Source organism: Tympanuchus pallidicinctus, unplaced genomic scaffold (assembly GCF_026119805.1).
Source record: "Tympanuchus pallidicinctus isolate F22 unplaced genomic scaffold, pur_lepc_1.0 scaffold6, whole genome shotgun sequence".
Taxonomy (NCBI): domain Eukaryota; kingdom Metazoa; phylum Chordata; class Aves; order Galliformes; family Phasianidae; genus Tympanuchus; species Tympanuchus pallidicinctus.
The window spans coordinates 12,958,312-12,974,445 of record NW_026294780.1 but is presented as its reverse complement, the minus strand read 5'-3'; the positions used below and the strand labels follow the sequence as shown (position 1 = coordinate 12,974,445).

Genomic DNA, 16,134 nt, shown 5'->3' with positions numbered 1-16,134 from the left:
AGAACAATGTGCCGGGCTTCCCCTTGTTCCCAAACGAAGTGACTGACTTTCAGCAGCTCTGTGTCATTGAGCCACAGCTACCCAGCGCCCTGCCAGAGCTTCAAGTTAAAAGCTGGGCTGCGGAGGAGCACATTCCAGCACCGGGTGTCATGCACACCCAGATGCTGGAAAGGGGCTTTGCTGCTGGCTGCCGATGGAGAAATCCTCTTGGGCTGGAGAGCTGTTTTGTGAGCAACCTATGTGAGCCAACATGAACCTCAGCAAACTTGTCCACAGCTCCTGTCTGCTGAGGGGATGGAGGCGGATTCCAACACCGCTTTGTCATGAGCTAACCAGCACGAAGAGGAGGCTTCTGTCATTAGGTAAATATTGTTTCATGCTTGGATATAATAATTACACTGTAAAAATGCCCTTTAATGCTCCACTTATATCTTCTAAGTCATATACATTGCATTTATCTACAGGCATCTTCCTTCTTGTCAGCACTTCACAGAAAGCATAGATACAGAGGGACAGTTTGTTTTCTGTTTTGCTTCACAGGCTGTTAACTGAAGTGGCAAGTATGCTATAATAGGCAGCAGATGAAGGAACTGAAATGGAGCTTGATTTTCAGCACTGTGCTGTGTTCAGAACAATCACTTAACACAAGGATGCCCCATATATTTAAATGCTGAAGTAAGAAAGCGAGACCAGGAAGAAAGAAGCAAGAGTGAAAATTAATCATTCCTTCACCACAGAAAGTCCTCCCAGTGTTGCAATTATTTTATAGTTACGCTCTCTTCAAAAATCTGTCTTGCATTCCTTACTGGGAATGGTATCACCAGTTGCAGGTTTGCCCTCCTGCAAGCTCCACCTTGCTTGGGACAGGCAGCTTCCAGGATCATGTAACATCAAACAAAACCAAAAAGGGCTTCTGGAAAATAGTCCTGGGTAACTACCTTTTGCATGAAATGAATACAGCTTTGTTAGCAACTGATCAGGCAGCAAAGGCACATGCATTTTGTGCTCGTGACACACAGCATGCTGGTATCCAGAGAAGTTTCAGGAAGCAAAAGAAAGTGCAAAAGGACAGGAAGAAGGCTAGAGGGAACAAGCAGAGAAATCAGAAGTAGATGATAACAAAGGATGTGTGAGAAATCCCAGTCAAGGGACTGGGATTGTTCATACACTTGTTCATACACTTCTAGCACCTAAAAAAACTAAGAAATTCACTCTTGAGCCTTGAGTGAGCTCTGGACCACATGCTTCAGCACTGGCTGGAATAACTGAGTGCCCAGCAGAGGACATGCTGCTCTCAGCACAAACCTGCGCTCACAAATCGCTGACTTCCCATGGCCTGGCCAATGCAGTGTTACAGGTTTTCTTCTGGAAAGCAAAACCAAATAAGCCAGATTTCAGAAATGGGTTTGGTCAGGGGTCTGCCTTTAACCCCCCTTGGTGGCTTCCAAGCAAGCTGCTCCCGTGTGTCAGAAGACATCACGGCAGGTGGGGCCAAGGAAGCATGACCTGCGTGTTTATGCACCCGCAGGTCTGATTATCCATCTTAGAATCACTGAGAGCTGCAGGTTTTAACAGGCCAAGGAGGCTGGAGCTCAAGCCCTATTATTTATCTGCTGTGGGACAAGATCTAGAGGAAGCAGTGCTTGGGTCATAGCTACAGGCCATGATGTCCTTGCTGGAGCACTGCTGCGGGAAGCAGTGCTGGACAGAAAGGCTTCTCCTCCTGCTGTAGCACCCATGTCTTCTGTGCTCACTGAGGTGCCTGCTGGCATGAGCAGACTTGTTCTGCAGACCTCTGGCACTGCTGCTAACGGAGTTACTCCTGACTCCTTCCCTGTGAGGGAATAAAAAAGCTTGCCAGGAGTTTACAAAGGGCCTTTTGGCTACCAAAACAAAACACAGTTTCTACAGGGATAGTCTGGTAATCCACAAATGCAGAGTAGCTGATCATCCTTCTCCCTCTTTTTTTTTTTTGTCACTTTGCTGCTATGATCTACACCAGGCTAAGACCTTTTGTATCTTCACCAGTAGCTCAGCGTAACCCTAAGGTGCCATGGACCAGGGACTGAGGAGTCATCAGGCCAGGAGGGGCTGCCGACACTCCCCAGAGCTGCATCAAGACCTACCTGCCTTGGCAGGGAGAGCAAGGAGAAGGTCAGTGTTGAATTGGAGGAGGTAAGTAGGGAGGAAGGTGACAGAGTGGCTCCCATTGGTACATGGGGGTCTCAGCAGATGCCATAGCTGATGGCTGAGGTGACAACAAGAGAAAAAGGCAGAAAGAGGAGGGGTAGCATACCACTGCCGCTGTGAGAAACAGTAGGAAAATCAAATGTGCCTCTTTGTGGTTTCTCCACTCCCACCAGGAAAAACTGCTTTCTCAGGAGAACTTTCCTGGCTGCCCACTGGTGCCAGTGGACAGGGACTCTTACAGAGAAGGCTGGGAGGCTGCGAGCCCTGCCGAGTGCCTTGCTCCATTCCCCAAATAGAAGTGCTCAGCAGTCACTGCTCCAAACAAGGTGCTTGGCAAAGGCAGCTGCTGCTTGGCAGTCTGCCCGGTGCCCCGAAATAACGCTGCCGGCTGAGAGCAAACCTGCTGCATCACCACTGCTCTCAGGAAGCCAAGCACCCCGTCGGGATGGATAAGCAAACAGAACGCAGCCCTCCCTTTCCCACAGAGGTAGGGGTGATTTCACTTTAACTGTAGCATGCAAAATGCAGAACAACTAGAGGAGAAGCTTTGCCATTAAACCAGCATGAATCTGGAGTGCCACGTGCTGATTTCTGCACTGACCTTTTAAGTGCTAATTGGTCTTTTATGTCTTCTTTACTGACATTGAAAACACTCCTGGGTTCTGCCTGTTGTAATTGTTCATCTCTACAAGCAACTGGAAATAAGGAGTAAATCTTTTCCATAATGAAGACGTACACAATATGCAGGCTTTTCATGCGCCCAGCACTGCTCTGCTTCTGTTGAAAAGGATGGAAAACCACCTTGAAACCACTGCAATAAAAACCAGGTGAATTCCAAGCAGTCCTGAAAGTTTCATCATTTGGCATTAGCCACAGAAAGCATGAATAAGCTTCTGTGGTGGGAGTTTAAGCAGGGCAAACAAAAAGACAACTCTATCTGTTGCAAATACTTCAGTATAAACGTATTCCAGTATAAACATGTCCAAAATATGCTTTGGTCTCTGCAAATGGAGAAGGTTCACATTCCATCTCTTCATAAGGAAATGAACACGACTGGAGTAATCAGGTACGCAGCACCTTCCCACACAGCTTTTTTCATCAGCCATACAAGCACAGTGAGAAATTAGTCTCTAACAGGGTTCACAGAAAGGGAGAGCAATATTTAGTTGTAGTAATTTTCTGTTGCATTAAATATTAAAAACAAAAAAAACCCAACCAAACAAAAAAAACCAGCCTACAGTATTGTCTTCTGCTAATTGCAAACATTACCAAACGAAGCCATGATTTGTGTAAAATGATTTCTAATGAGCACAGATATTTGATCCTTTTTGAAAGGGCCATTTCTTCCGTTGCTACTATTTTTGCATCTTATACAGAGATAAAAACAAAACAAAAAGGCCAAGTGTTACACAGGTGCACTAGAAAATCTGTGCTACAAGAGACGTGGCATCCGATCACAGCCATTTTTACCATATGCCTACTGTGTAGTTAACTGTATGGGTACTTCTCTGGGCTAAATGTACTGTACCCAAACTCTTCCAACTCAATAAATTTTAAAGGTAAATTTACAACAATGCATTTCATATAATATAATTTCTATCCTCTTGCCTAACGAAAGAATAATAAAAAAGAAATCCACTCTAAAATGAATTTTCATCAACAAGGAGACAATATCAGGCCCAGTAAGCTTGAAAGAATATTTCTATTTGGATGTAAACATCAGAACACCAACTTCATATACTTCTAACATTTGAAAGCATTTGGGCAGGATAACACTTCAACCTTTGGAAATCAAAACAGTAGAAAGCAAAGTGAAAGAGAATTGAGAGCAGTCAGACAATTGCAACCAAATTACAATTAAGTGTTCGTGTGCTCCTCCTCCCTTGCTTAAGGAACAAATTCAAAGTCCAAATACATAAAAAAGTACAAGGTTGATCTTTTCATCTCCTGACATTTCAAACCTTAGGAAATCTCTCAAAAATAACATTTTCCTGGCACTAATATTCAGTTCATGTCCCCTGCTACTGAAATTCACTACAAACACATCCCTGAATCCTTCAAGTAAAGGGAGATATCAATCTTTGCTCCTGCCCTCACTGTCCACCTGCACCGGCTGGTACCAATGCTTTCACAAACCGAGCCCTCTGACCTGAACAGCTCACCCAAGAGCTATAATTAATTCCTTGACTAAAAGTAACATCCAGCCTGCCAGGAAAGACTTCCACGATGTCTACGAAGTTCCTTATAGGGCTGAGATGACAGCCAGCAGCAGACTTTTTGGCTGTAAATGATGCTCTTATTATAGCAATGTCTGCACCAGAGACAACGTGCTAAGGACTGACCTTCAGCCTGGGTGCTGAGGGACAGCACTTGCTGGTCTCCCAAATCCTTCTCAATACTGCCACTAATCTGCACCTTCAGAAGAATTTTTTCACCTTCACTAAGTCTGCTTTTCTAGTCTCAGGTTTGTAACGATGAAGTTTTTCACTTCCTGAATTAAACAATTTGTTTGGGGTAGAAGGCAGCAAGACGTCTTTTCAGCTCTTCCTCTTTTAATTCGCTTCACTCACAAATTAAATTGCAATTGTGAGTCATTCTGGGGTTTGGTTTCCCATTTTTTTCTTCACATGTTCACTGCAGTTTCACCCAGCTTTAAAACCAGCAAGAGGGAAGGCAGCTAAGCCATCTTCAGTTATTACAGCAAAATTAAGCAATCGCACTAATATTCAACAGATGAAAGAGAATAATCAGAAGCAATTTGTGTTCCTAAGAGTCATGCATGAGTCATATATTGAGAAATAAAGCTAATCCAAAATAGCAGTACCCTTATACTCCACTACGACAGTCACAAAATTTTGTCTAACGCAAAGCAAGGGCCTTCATCCTGTATTTTATTAGCTATTGGGTATGGGTCTCACACATTTCAAGTTAGCACAAAGGAATTCCAGTAACAGTTACTGAATAGCAACACTTGCCAAGCATTTTCCAATCCAAAGGCTTAGTTGCAAGATTAAAAAAAAAATTTTTAATTAAATTTTCACCTCAACAGTTGACAGATCCTAAGTGAGTGAAGCAGGACTGAATGAATCCAACACACGCTTGTGATACCAGAAGCAACTTTGTGAGGAAAAATGGAAGAAGTTCACATTTACCAGGCTTATCTGAGGGAGCGAAGCTGGGGTTCACTGGGCAATCTGCTCAGCAGAATAAAAGGGAATGGAGAGTGCAGGCAGGGCTTTTTGCTTTGAATCAGGGGGCTCAAGCCCTACCAAACCTCCTTCCTCTTTGCTACATAACACTGAAGGTGTGGGTATAGTGTGAGGATTAGCTTAAAAAGGGAATGCTGTTTAAAAATAAGCAACTGCTTGTACACTTCAGGCAAAATTCCTAACTTGCAGCCAGGTCGCTACCAGTGCTATACCGAGGCTGCAGTGCTGGCATGCACCTTATGAAAAGAAGATGACACGTAAGGAACAGCTTATTAAAGATATTAGAAACATAATGCACACTTCAGTCTTTAAAGCCATCAAGGAAGAATGTACAAAACAACATACCAAAAGCCGAATATCACGTGAAACAAAAAGCTTGAAACGCAAACTTTCCATACGGAAAAAGAGCACAATGAGCAAGGGCAGTTTTGAGTCACTATTCCAAGTGGGTAACATTTTTCTAGTAGCTGCATAGGAACAGAGTTCAAGAGCACAGCGTGCATGGACTTTACTGGCTAGAAAAGACAACAGCTTCACCTTCATCCATACATTCCTTGCTGGAAGAGCTGAATCTCTTGGATCTTTTATTTAGAAAGGCACAACTGAGAAATACTGCCAGGTATCACTGGCTTTCTGCCAATTTGTTACTTTCTTTTTATGAGGCTAATAGATAAAAACTTTTAATTAATTTTCTTCTAGCTCTATCAAGACCAGAGCATGCAGAAAAAGCAGGAAAACGACAAGGAAATATCACAAAAATCATGAAGCAAGTCCCTTTCGTTGGCTCCTGTCAATGTTATGATGCTTCATCTTGTTCATATGTAAGGATGAATCTCAAAGCAACGTACAGTCTCATGGCACAGCTGAGCAGCATCATCTAAAACCACTGCTCACAGGACAATATGTATGAAATCATTACTTCAGAATGCTGTCAAGAGCTACCTAAACCCAGAACCTTCTACAAAGATGGCAAATACACAGATGAAAAATGACCAGTGCCTGCACCTCCTATGACAAAATGAGCAAACAAAAATGAATGACGTGCACTATAACAGTGGATGACACACACCAAAATTCAGAGCATCGCTTGCATTTGGGAAGCACCCTGAGATTCCTGGGTGCGAGGTGAGAGTGGAGGAGCTAGGAGATGGAAAAGCATCAGAGAATGTCACAGAGTGTCTGGGGAGCCCTGGAGCCACTGCTGGCTGCGAGCTGGGATTACCACCCAGGGAAGCCCCATAAAAGGCCCGCTCTCTTCTCTGTCTCCTGCACTTGGGCACTGTTAGAGCTGCTTCTGCATCTGGAGAGCATCATGGAACAGCACATGGGTCCCTCGAGGACACCCGTCAGCCTGGCATGTGGAACAGCTGAGAGACACCGGAAGAGAAAAATAGGAGAAACCCAGTACTACACCCTTTTCAAGCTTGTTCTCCCCAGACTGCAGACTGGCTATTTATTAGATTGTGACGTCTACATATTAGCTTTCACAATTTAGCCTCTCCTCTGCAGAGTATTTCCATACGTAAATTCAGTCCAGTGTGACGGACTTCATTCGAAGGAGAACTAAATTACAGTGAAGAACAATGAGCAATCACGTTATATTTTCTGGAAAGAATGTTTGATAAGATGCTATCAAAACAGATGAAATCAAACGCAAAAAAAAAAAACCCCAAAACTACAATTTATACTTCCCCAGATAATGCTCTCAGAGCAACAAAGATCCCAGTTGCTATCATCACTGAAGCTCAACAAATTTGCGGAAATTGCTGACTGTTACAATGAAGCAAACGTAGGAGCAGCAGTAGTTTCTGTCACGCAGGCATTTACCTCCAGTCATTTGGAGTCACAGGAGGTTATAGACAGGGTGAGCAAGTCAAGCAAAACTGCGTTGGAGTTATTATGCAATCTGAAAGACAAGGGGTGAGCAAGAAGGCAAGAGAAATAGGGTGTGTTTGGTGTGCGTTATTTTAACCCCTGAAGTAATGAAATGAAAAGCACAAATGAAAAGCACGGCCTCTAGTCATTTGGATATCTCACAAGCTCTAAGTGTGGAAGTATTAAAATGGAACCGTGAAACACATTTTTGCTGGCTGGATGTTACTATAATTAATAGCAATACAAACTCAATGCTACCATTTACATGGACAAGTACTCTTCTCAATTAGAGCATCTAGCGGATGAGCCAAAGTGTTTTTTTAATCAGGATTTCCAAAGCATCTGCTTCAGATTGATATTTTCAGGTCCCAACTGTATTACTCCAACAGAGTTTCTAGCCATCACAGTGATGAACTGCATTTTTTTTGCGACTGAACATTTATTTTCAAGCTTTTGATGATTTAACAAATTGATTTATTTTTTTTTTAACAACATACTGAAATATTACTGCTTTACTCACTAATACTGGCACTACAAAGAAGCTGAACTTAATGATAGAATCATAAAGGTTGGAAAGGACCTCTAAGATCATCCAGTCCAACCACCAGCCCACCCCCACCATGCTCACTGACCACATCCCTCGGTGCCACATCCACACGGTTCCTGAACACCTCCAGGGATGGTCACTCCACCCCCTCCTTGGGCAGCCTGCACCGTTGCCTCCCCACTCCTGAGAAGAAATGCATCTGAACTCAACACTTCTCATTCTATCACTGTTCCCTAGGTGAAGATGCTGACCCCCACTGTGCCACAATTTCCTTTAAGGTCATGGTAGAGACCAACGAGATCTCTCTGAGCCTCCTCTTCTCCAGACTAAACAATTTCACTTCCCTCAGCTGCTCCCCATAAGACTTGTGTTCCAGACTCTCCACAGCTCTGTTGCCCTTCTCTGGACATTCTTCAGGGCCTCACTGTCTTTCTTGCAGTGAGAGGCCCAGAACTGAACATAGTACCTGAGGTGCAGCCTCACCAGAGCTGAGGACAATCACCTCCCTGCTCTAGCTGACAACACTAATTCTGATACAAGCCAAGATGCCACTGGCCTTCTTGGTCACCTGGGCACACTGCTGGCTCATAATCAGCCAGCTGTCAACTAACACCCCCAGACCCTTTTCCTCCGCACAGCATTCTAGCCGCTCTGCCCCAAGCCTGTAGCGATGCCTGGGGTTGTTGGGACCAAAATGCAAGACCCATCACTGGGACTTGTTGAACTTCATCCGATTGGTCTCAGTCCACAGATCCAACCTGTCCAGTTTCCTCTGAAGGGTCTTCCTAACCCCAGGCAGATCACTGCTTCCCCCCAACTTGGCAAACTCACTGAAATCACACTCAATCTCCTTGTCCAGATCACCAATAAACATATAATTGGACCAGCCCCAATATCAACCCTAGGGGAACATCATTTGTGACTGATCACCATCTGCATTTAAGACCATTCACCACCACTCTCTGGGCTCAGCCTTCCAGCCAGTTCTTTACTCTGCAGAAAGAGGTTAAGTAAATGTTAACATTTGTGATGCTATTAAGAAATGCTGTCAGTGCAAATTAAATTAAGCAGGTTTCCAGTTACAGATCTGTTCTTTCTGACTTCAGGGACAGAAGGTCATTGGGCAGGACATGTGGCTGAAACACCTGCACCAATTTGCTGTCTATTACATGTAGGCTCTTGATGGCAGGCTGAGGAGACTACTGAGCTTGCACAACTCCTAGAATCTCAAAAGGCAAGGGAGACATTCGGCCCTACCACACTGCCATTATCTGGCAGCTGGGGGGAGTATTCATGTATTTCTTTTTATTCTCACCTGCTTTTATTCTCTCTGAGCTTTGCAGCACAGAGTTTATCCCCCCAAGGCTGAGTGGGGTGTAAGAATGTGCTCATGTTTCCCATTTCATCTGCGAGGGAGCCTTTGTGCACAAAATTTTGGGGCACGTCCACGTGCCTGGAGCCAATGTGTGCAGGAGGCTGAACTGCCCTAGCAGGAAGTCAGAGTTGCCAATTCAGAAACAGCAACCTACTTGCACAGATGTACCCATCAGCTTCAGTGGTAGAGCACAAAGGGGCAGAAACTTTAACACTGCTAATGTAGAGAATATCTACTGAGCTTTCTGCATAGGAGAACAGAGCAGCGAACTGTTTGGGTAACTAACAATCACTGAGTGAAGCTTGCCAAAGATTATTTGCAGCTAATGCTGAATTTCACTGGTAAAAACACGAGACCAAGCTCTTCAAAAATCATTTACACTTTTAATTGTATTTGAATTTGATCAAACTTATTTTAAGTGTAAGTATTAAAAAGAGAACTGCCCCTGCTTTTCCCAATGCCTTGAATTCCACTTTGGAATACAGCATCATTTTTTTCAGAGGAATCATTATGTATTTTGCAAAGAGCATGAGAATAGAAGTGGGACATGCAAAAATAGTGAACATGCTGCTACTGTTAAGTGACTCCTAATGATTAATGATGAACGTATGCTAACAATTTCCTTTGCATCCTGTTTGCTGAGAAAAGAAAGAGTAGCTCAGCACAGTTAGGGAATTTTTTGAACACCATTTCTAATGACAGAGCAAGACAAGATTTATCAGCGATGCCTTTTATTTTAATTCACCAAATTAATATAGCTGGAATTGAATAAGCCTATCCCTCAATTCAGAAAATGTATCAATAATAATTTAAAAAGCAGCTGATTTCCCAGCTTGCACACAGTTCAGTAAGTGCTGTGTCTGTTCCATCTCTCAGAGATCTGCCCTGCCCTACCTCACTGATCTGGGAGCTTGCTATTTATGGCTGTCAGTGGCTTTCCTTGAAATGGCCTCACCCTCCTCCACAGGGTTGACTGGAGCTCCCCAGCCCCCTCAGGACCCACAGATATCCAACACTGCATGAATGCCCCTCGAGATGATCTGGCACCTACGTTCAGCACATGGTTGGAAAGACTCTGTGAAGCGTAAAAATTCATTTTTCAGCTTTTAATGTAAACTACAGAATTTAACGGTAAGAGCCCAGCTCTACCGCCATGGTCCTTCCTGGAAAAGACTGAGGGAAATGTGCTCAGAGACTGACTCATCATAAACTAAATAGCAGATCTGAGAGACAATGATGGGGTCAAACCTTTGGCTGAAGCAACATGAATGGACACAGATGCTTAGGATCAGCTTCCTGTTATGGAGCTCAGAATCTCACAGCACACAGCCTATCATGAAGTTATGTTGACATGAGAACCTATTTTTATGCTGTAAAGAAAAACTGTTTCAAGAAACTTAGGTTCTTGGAAATGTACATGTTTAGGAGATTGAGCACATTGCTTTCCAGCCCAGTGCAAGAGCACAGCACCTTAAGTATGGGAAACCCTAAGGAAATGACCAAGTCAAGTACATTTTTTGGCCCAGGATTAGAAAAATGCAGTAGTTTAACTGAGAAAGAAGTTTACAGTACTCTGCTCCTGAGGGCTGATATTATGTAGAACATCTGGATTCATGTTCACACAATATTCAAAGGAGACAGAAGAAAGAGCTGCAGGGAGAAAATACAGGAGGGCATGACAAAGCCAATGAGGATGGCAAGCTATATTTAGCAGACATGAAAGAAACCTCTTGTCTTTCTTGTGGACTCTAGATACTCCCAAAACATGTGCTAAGGACAGGCATCCTTGTCGCTGGGGAGGGAGGAGCACATGATAAAAGCCAGAGGTTTCCAATGTTAGAAAATCAAAGGACTATTTCTCTTCACTCCAATCGCTCCTGGCCCTGTTGTTATGGCATTATTTTATAGTTACAACAGCACAGCCTTCTGTTGAGGAGAATGCAGCAGAAATCGTAAAATAAGGCTACCTGGCAACATGGACTGAAATAGAACAAAAAACAGGTTAGGAGGGAGCAAGGTCTACTTCGACTAAGCACCCACTGCTCAAGATAGAGACAAGCACAATAGGGCTCCGGTCCTCTGCAAGTGCTCTGCCCTGACCTGATTCACCAGTACCCCGATTTGCCATTTCCTCTGCTTGCATTTTATTTTGCAAGATCGATCCTTGTCTCATATTGCTTGTCTTGAACCGGAAGAGGCTCAGGAAAGGATCAAACCACTCAGATTCATACTGGTGCAGGCAACATATTCCCACCCACAAACGGGTCCCACCTTTGCGTGCATAGAGCAGGCTGCTGTATGCAAGAGAAACACCATGGCTTATTTTCATATATAAGCTGTAAAAAGCAGTTTTCACTTCCCTAATAAGATATATTCTTCCTCACAGCTAGTGTTGCATAAAAGAAACTAAACAAAATATAGCCAAGAGTCTGTGCGCATCTTCATCTACTAAGCGTGATTATTCTATAATCATATGAGTGTACTATCAATCAGTGCTATTAAAAGCCCATCTAAGAAATTCATTTGGAATTAATACTCAAAATGGATGTTAAGCACACCTAACAAGAAAAAGAACAAATCTCCCAAATCTGAATGCCTGTCTCTCTGGAATTGGTAATGAAAGTGCAGTAACAAAACCCACATAAGTTACACATTCCTCCAATGCAATGCACAAATATCCACAATGAAAAATACTCTAAAAATAAAACCAAAGAAAAGGCACTGGGGCGTAGGAAGTGCTTCCTCTCCAACGACGCTTCTGTTAGCATTTACACAAGAATATTTTCCGGGGAGCCTGATGTGGAAACAGGTTGCTTTTACGCTAAGCATACCGAGAAAAACTAAATTCAGCATTTTTACATTTCGCATGTGTATCTGCACTTGCTCATGTTACACACAACCCCCTTCTCCTTCTGCTCTGAGCAGAGGCTCTTAGAAAACCCCACACAGGCTCAGGAGGCCATAGCACCAGGAAGATGGCCACAGCCACCAACTGCTGCTTGCCCTCCCTCCCTATGGCTGGGTCCAGTGGCTCGGTTGCATTCTGTACCTTCAGCCCCATCCCTGAAGAACACCTCTGTGACCTGGGGGACAGCCTGACTTTCCCTAGTATTCCATCCCTGGCCTGGGGGGCTCGACTGATCTTGCTTTGGATGGCAAAAAAAAACAATCCTAAATCAGCAAAGCTGCAAGGCTGTGGCAAGCTGCTGGCTTGGCAAAGAGGAGGCAGAGGTGCCACCATCAGCTGGCAGCTACCCATGCCACACGCAGAAGGCAGTCACGTTGCCACATGGTCCCTGCATGCTTCCTATATCCTTCTTGCTACGTCCTCCTGTGCTTCAGGACTGCACACGTGCAGTGTAGTCGTGCCAGCATTGCGCCTGCTGGCAGCCCCGGCCCTGCCCCTGGTTCCGCACTCACCTCAGCTTCTCCTCCTGCGACACAGGCAGCCCCACGCTATCCGGGCGATCCCGTCTCCTCCTGTACAGACCTGACTGTGACAGCTCCTTCAGCTGCAGGGCTGTCATATTTCTCTAGCTAGAGCTTTTGTGTTGTTGGGGGGGGGGTGTTTTGGCTTTGGGTTGTCTTCCTCCCCTCCAGATGAGCCTGCTTGCCAAGACGCCCGGAGAGAAGAGGCTCCGCGTCTGCACACCTGCGCTGCCGGAGCCGCGAACCTCTGCAGGCAGGCAGGCAGGCAGCCGCCTCTGGCTTCCTGTTCCTCATAGGTACACACCCTCCTGCAGGGCACCACGTTTCCTTTATCGCTCGATCACACCTCGGGGATGGCCGCCACAGGCTGCCCGGTGCCCCGCTGCTTTGCTCACGTTGCGACATGAGAGCTCCGGCGTGTGCGGTGCCAATGGCACAGCCCAGGCAGCATCGAGCAAAAAAGGGGCGAAAAAAGAAAATCCATGGGGCCCCAGGAGCTAGGAACTCTTCCCCGCTGTAATTTATGACACAAAGAAACTTACAAGCACTATAAAAATGCGGAGCTACTCAAGCACATAAGCACACTCTCATACAGAGATTCATTCAGCAAACAGCAGCAAGGTAACTTCAGAAATCAGCACTGAAATACTCTTCTGGAAGCACAGTGACACTGCGCTGGTCAGAAAATGACCTTTACCCCCCCCTACTCTCAGCTACCAGAACACAACCCCCTGTCTTTTGTCACATTCTGCAGTGATGGAGCGTCCCTGCGTTGGTTGCAAAGCAGGAATGAAACTGCTGAAGGTTTCCTGTGGGACAGGAAGGTGGCCAGCAGATATTTGCAAGCTGTGTGTCTCTTCTCAATTAGTAATGGAAGTCTTCATTTGAACTGGAAAGTCTTTTGAAAAAAACCTCACTGCTACTGACAAAACATTCACGCTGCTCTGATTTTATTCACAGCACAAACAAACCCTGAATTCACGGTTCTCACTTCTGTGATGCAAAGGGTTGAGGCTTTTTTTTGTTGTTTTTTATTGGTTTTTTGTTGTTGTTGTTTTGTTTTTTTAAAGAATTCACATTTAATAAAAGCAGAGAAACCTAACACTTGGTCTAGGAAAGGAAACGATCTATTTGGTGTGAATTTCAGAGATTATTGTTCAAGTAGTGGAATACATAGAAGAGAGCATTATTGTAATCCCTGTCACAGAGGGAAGTCTAAAATATGTACTAATGAGTAAGTCCCTCATTATCAGTTATGTCAAGATTTCCAGGCAGAACAGAAGCACAGTAATTCTGTATAATATTATGAATGTGCTTCAGCCCAGAGTGTCATCAAAATATAATCTAAAATACTGCAAGATGGAAAAAGAGAAATTACTGTGGAATCCCATAACATGCCAAACAGATGATGGTTGGAGAGATTCAGAGTGATTTATATGACGTTTAAAGGCTGCACACATTGAAATGTCAACAAGAGCTCCACAGCCATACTCCTGTCCTCAGAAAAATGAGAGAGACCGGTCGCAATATCTGCCTAAACACGCTGCATTCCAGATTCAAACAAAGTGCTTCAAATCATTTCTCAGTGCACAATAGGATGAGCTCAGCTAAATGACTGCTCCCTGCAGTCAGTCAGTGGGTTGATGCAATGTGAAAGCTGTGATGGGCTCAGGATGGAGGTGGCAGACGCCCACAGCACAGCGACCTCTAATCATTATCAACAGGTTTTGTTCAAGTACCAGCGTAGCAATGATACCTCTTTGTTCAAACAATTAATTTTAAACAGTAACAATCTAAAACGTGTGCTTTTGTATTATGAGATAAACCCATCAAAAATTAACAGAATTGCTCTTTACAAAGCCACCGGGGATCGAATCCACTCCAATCTAAAGCAAGGCAAGATGGTTGTTTTTTAAAACAGAGCTGGCTGTCAACAAACTCTGCAGCATGCATTTTTTGCTGGCTTCTACAGCACACCTCAGTGGGGGTGTAAGCTGATTTAGAAAAGACTTTCTTCCTGGAGACAAGAGGAGAAGATCACAGACAAGCTATCTATCTATTAGGAAGAAATCCCAGTGGGACTCCTTTTCTGCCCTGTGGGATCCCGCAGCAATCCTCATGGGAAAGGAGGCTTCAAGTCTGAAGTTGCTCAAATGCAAAGTTCCATTTCAAATACACATTGTAAAGATGGTTTCCAGCGAGGTGTTGGAGAATGCAAATGCCTTTTGCCCACTAACTTGCTGAAACATTTCCCGAAAGCAACACAGCTGGAGACAGCTCTGCAGGAAGAATTCCCCAGGCAAGTGCCTACTGCCCCCCTTCCTTCTCCAGCCTTCCAGCCTCTACCTTCTGTTTATAATTCTATTCTAAGAGATTACATTCTTACATTCCTCCTGCATAGGAGGGGGCTACTTGGATCTTTCACATTCCAGGGAATTTTTGAGGACAGGCCAAGTTACCACCGCTCCTCTTGCTACCAACAATACATTGCCTCCTTTTATGTTCTGTACTTTGAAGATTCATCCTTCAAATTTCAGTGCATGCTTCTTTGCTCAAGCAACCAGCCTTCCTCCTTCCTCCAAAGAAAAAGTTCTGCTTACCCTCTGGTTCATAATCATAGAATCATAGAATGGCCTGGGTTGAAAAGGACCACAGTGATCATCTGGTTTCAACCCCCTGCTATGTGCAGGGTCACCAACCACCAGACCAGGCTGCCCAGAGCCACATCCAGCCTGGCCTTGAATGCCTCCAGGGATGGGGCATCCACAGCCTCCTTGGGCAACCTGTTCCAGTGTGTCACCGCCCTCTGTGTGAAAAACTTCCTCCTAACATCTAACCTAAACCTCCCCTGTCCCAGCTTAATACCATTCCCCCTTGTTCTATCACTGTCCACCCTCATAAACAGCCATTCCCCCTCCTGTTCACATGCTCCCTTCAAGTATTGGAAGGCCCCAATGAGGTCGTGATGAAAACCATACTCTCAGTGTTTTGTTAAAGGGAAATATTCACCTGTGTCTAAGCAGCAAAAGACAAAACCTAAACAGAAACGACGCAGTCCTTCATCCATCCCATATTATGTGGTAAAAGGGTCATGCTTGAGTTTTCACTTAATCCCTACAAAGCATTTATCTTGATATGTCACATCTGAATGTCACTGATATCTTGCACCTGAAAAGTGTTTTGCAACTGCTATTCCTTGCAAGTGTTTAGAAAAGTGCTCAAAATGCTGGGGAAATACTACTGTTTTGTGGGTATTCAGAAGAACTTTGCAATTTTAAAATCATTTAAGACAAGTTAAGACTGGTTATATTTCACCGTGCTGAGAAGGATAATTCATGACACTAAAGCCCATGATGTAGATATAGTAATAATAATAATAACAAAACCCCAAAACACCAAATATTTCTAATTCAGCACATTACTTGATGAGTTCTTATGTGTAGAGAATGCACATTAACTACAGAAAGTAGGGAAGACAAGGTTTCAGCATTCTCCTTCCACACAGGGAA

At 44.2% G+C, this 16,134-nt stretch overlaps 1 protein-coding gene and 2 long non-coding RNA genes across 10 annotated transcripts in view; 2 read left to right on the top strand and 1 right to left on the bottom strand.

The window, feature by feature from the left end:
- Nucleotides 1–16,134, top strand: part of LOC128071750 (uncharacterized) — a 370,870-nt gene that overhangs the window by 16,239 nt on the left and 338,497 nt on the right. The window lies entirely within an intron of this gene.
- LIMS1 (LIM zinc finger domain containing 1) overlaps nt 1–16,134 on the bottom strand; it is a 66,445-nt gene that overhangs the window by 19,077 nt on the left and 31,234 nt on the right. The window contains exon 1 of one of the 4 annotated variants that reach the window (XM_052664767.1): nt 12,617–12,847. The exons of 2 other annotated variants lie outside the window; for them this stretch is intronic. In XM_052664767.1, the coding sequence (XP_052520727.1) occupies nt 12,617–12,723 (107 nt within the window). In that variant the 5' untranslated portion in view covers nt 12,724–12,847. Of the gene's footprint in view, nt 1–12,616; nt 12,848–16,134 lie in introns of those variants that run through there. One more of the 4 variants, XM_052664768.1, reaches the window with a different exon arrangement.
- Nucleotides 177–12,056, top strand: LOC128071748 (uncharacterized). Of its 5 annotated transcripts, none has more exons than XR_008202006.1 (5): nt 177–362; nt 2,003–2,154; nt 2,364–2,677; nt 6,099–8,826; nt 10,164–12,056. It is a non-coding gene; the product is annotated as an uncharacterized LOC128071748 (long non-coding RNA). The 5 variants fall into 5 exon arrangements; XR_008202005.1 differs by having other exon boundaries at nt 10,073–12,056; XR_008202003.1 differs by lacking the exon at nt 10,164–12,056 and having other exon boundaries at nt 2,029–2,154; nt 6,099–8,903.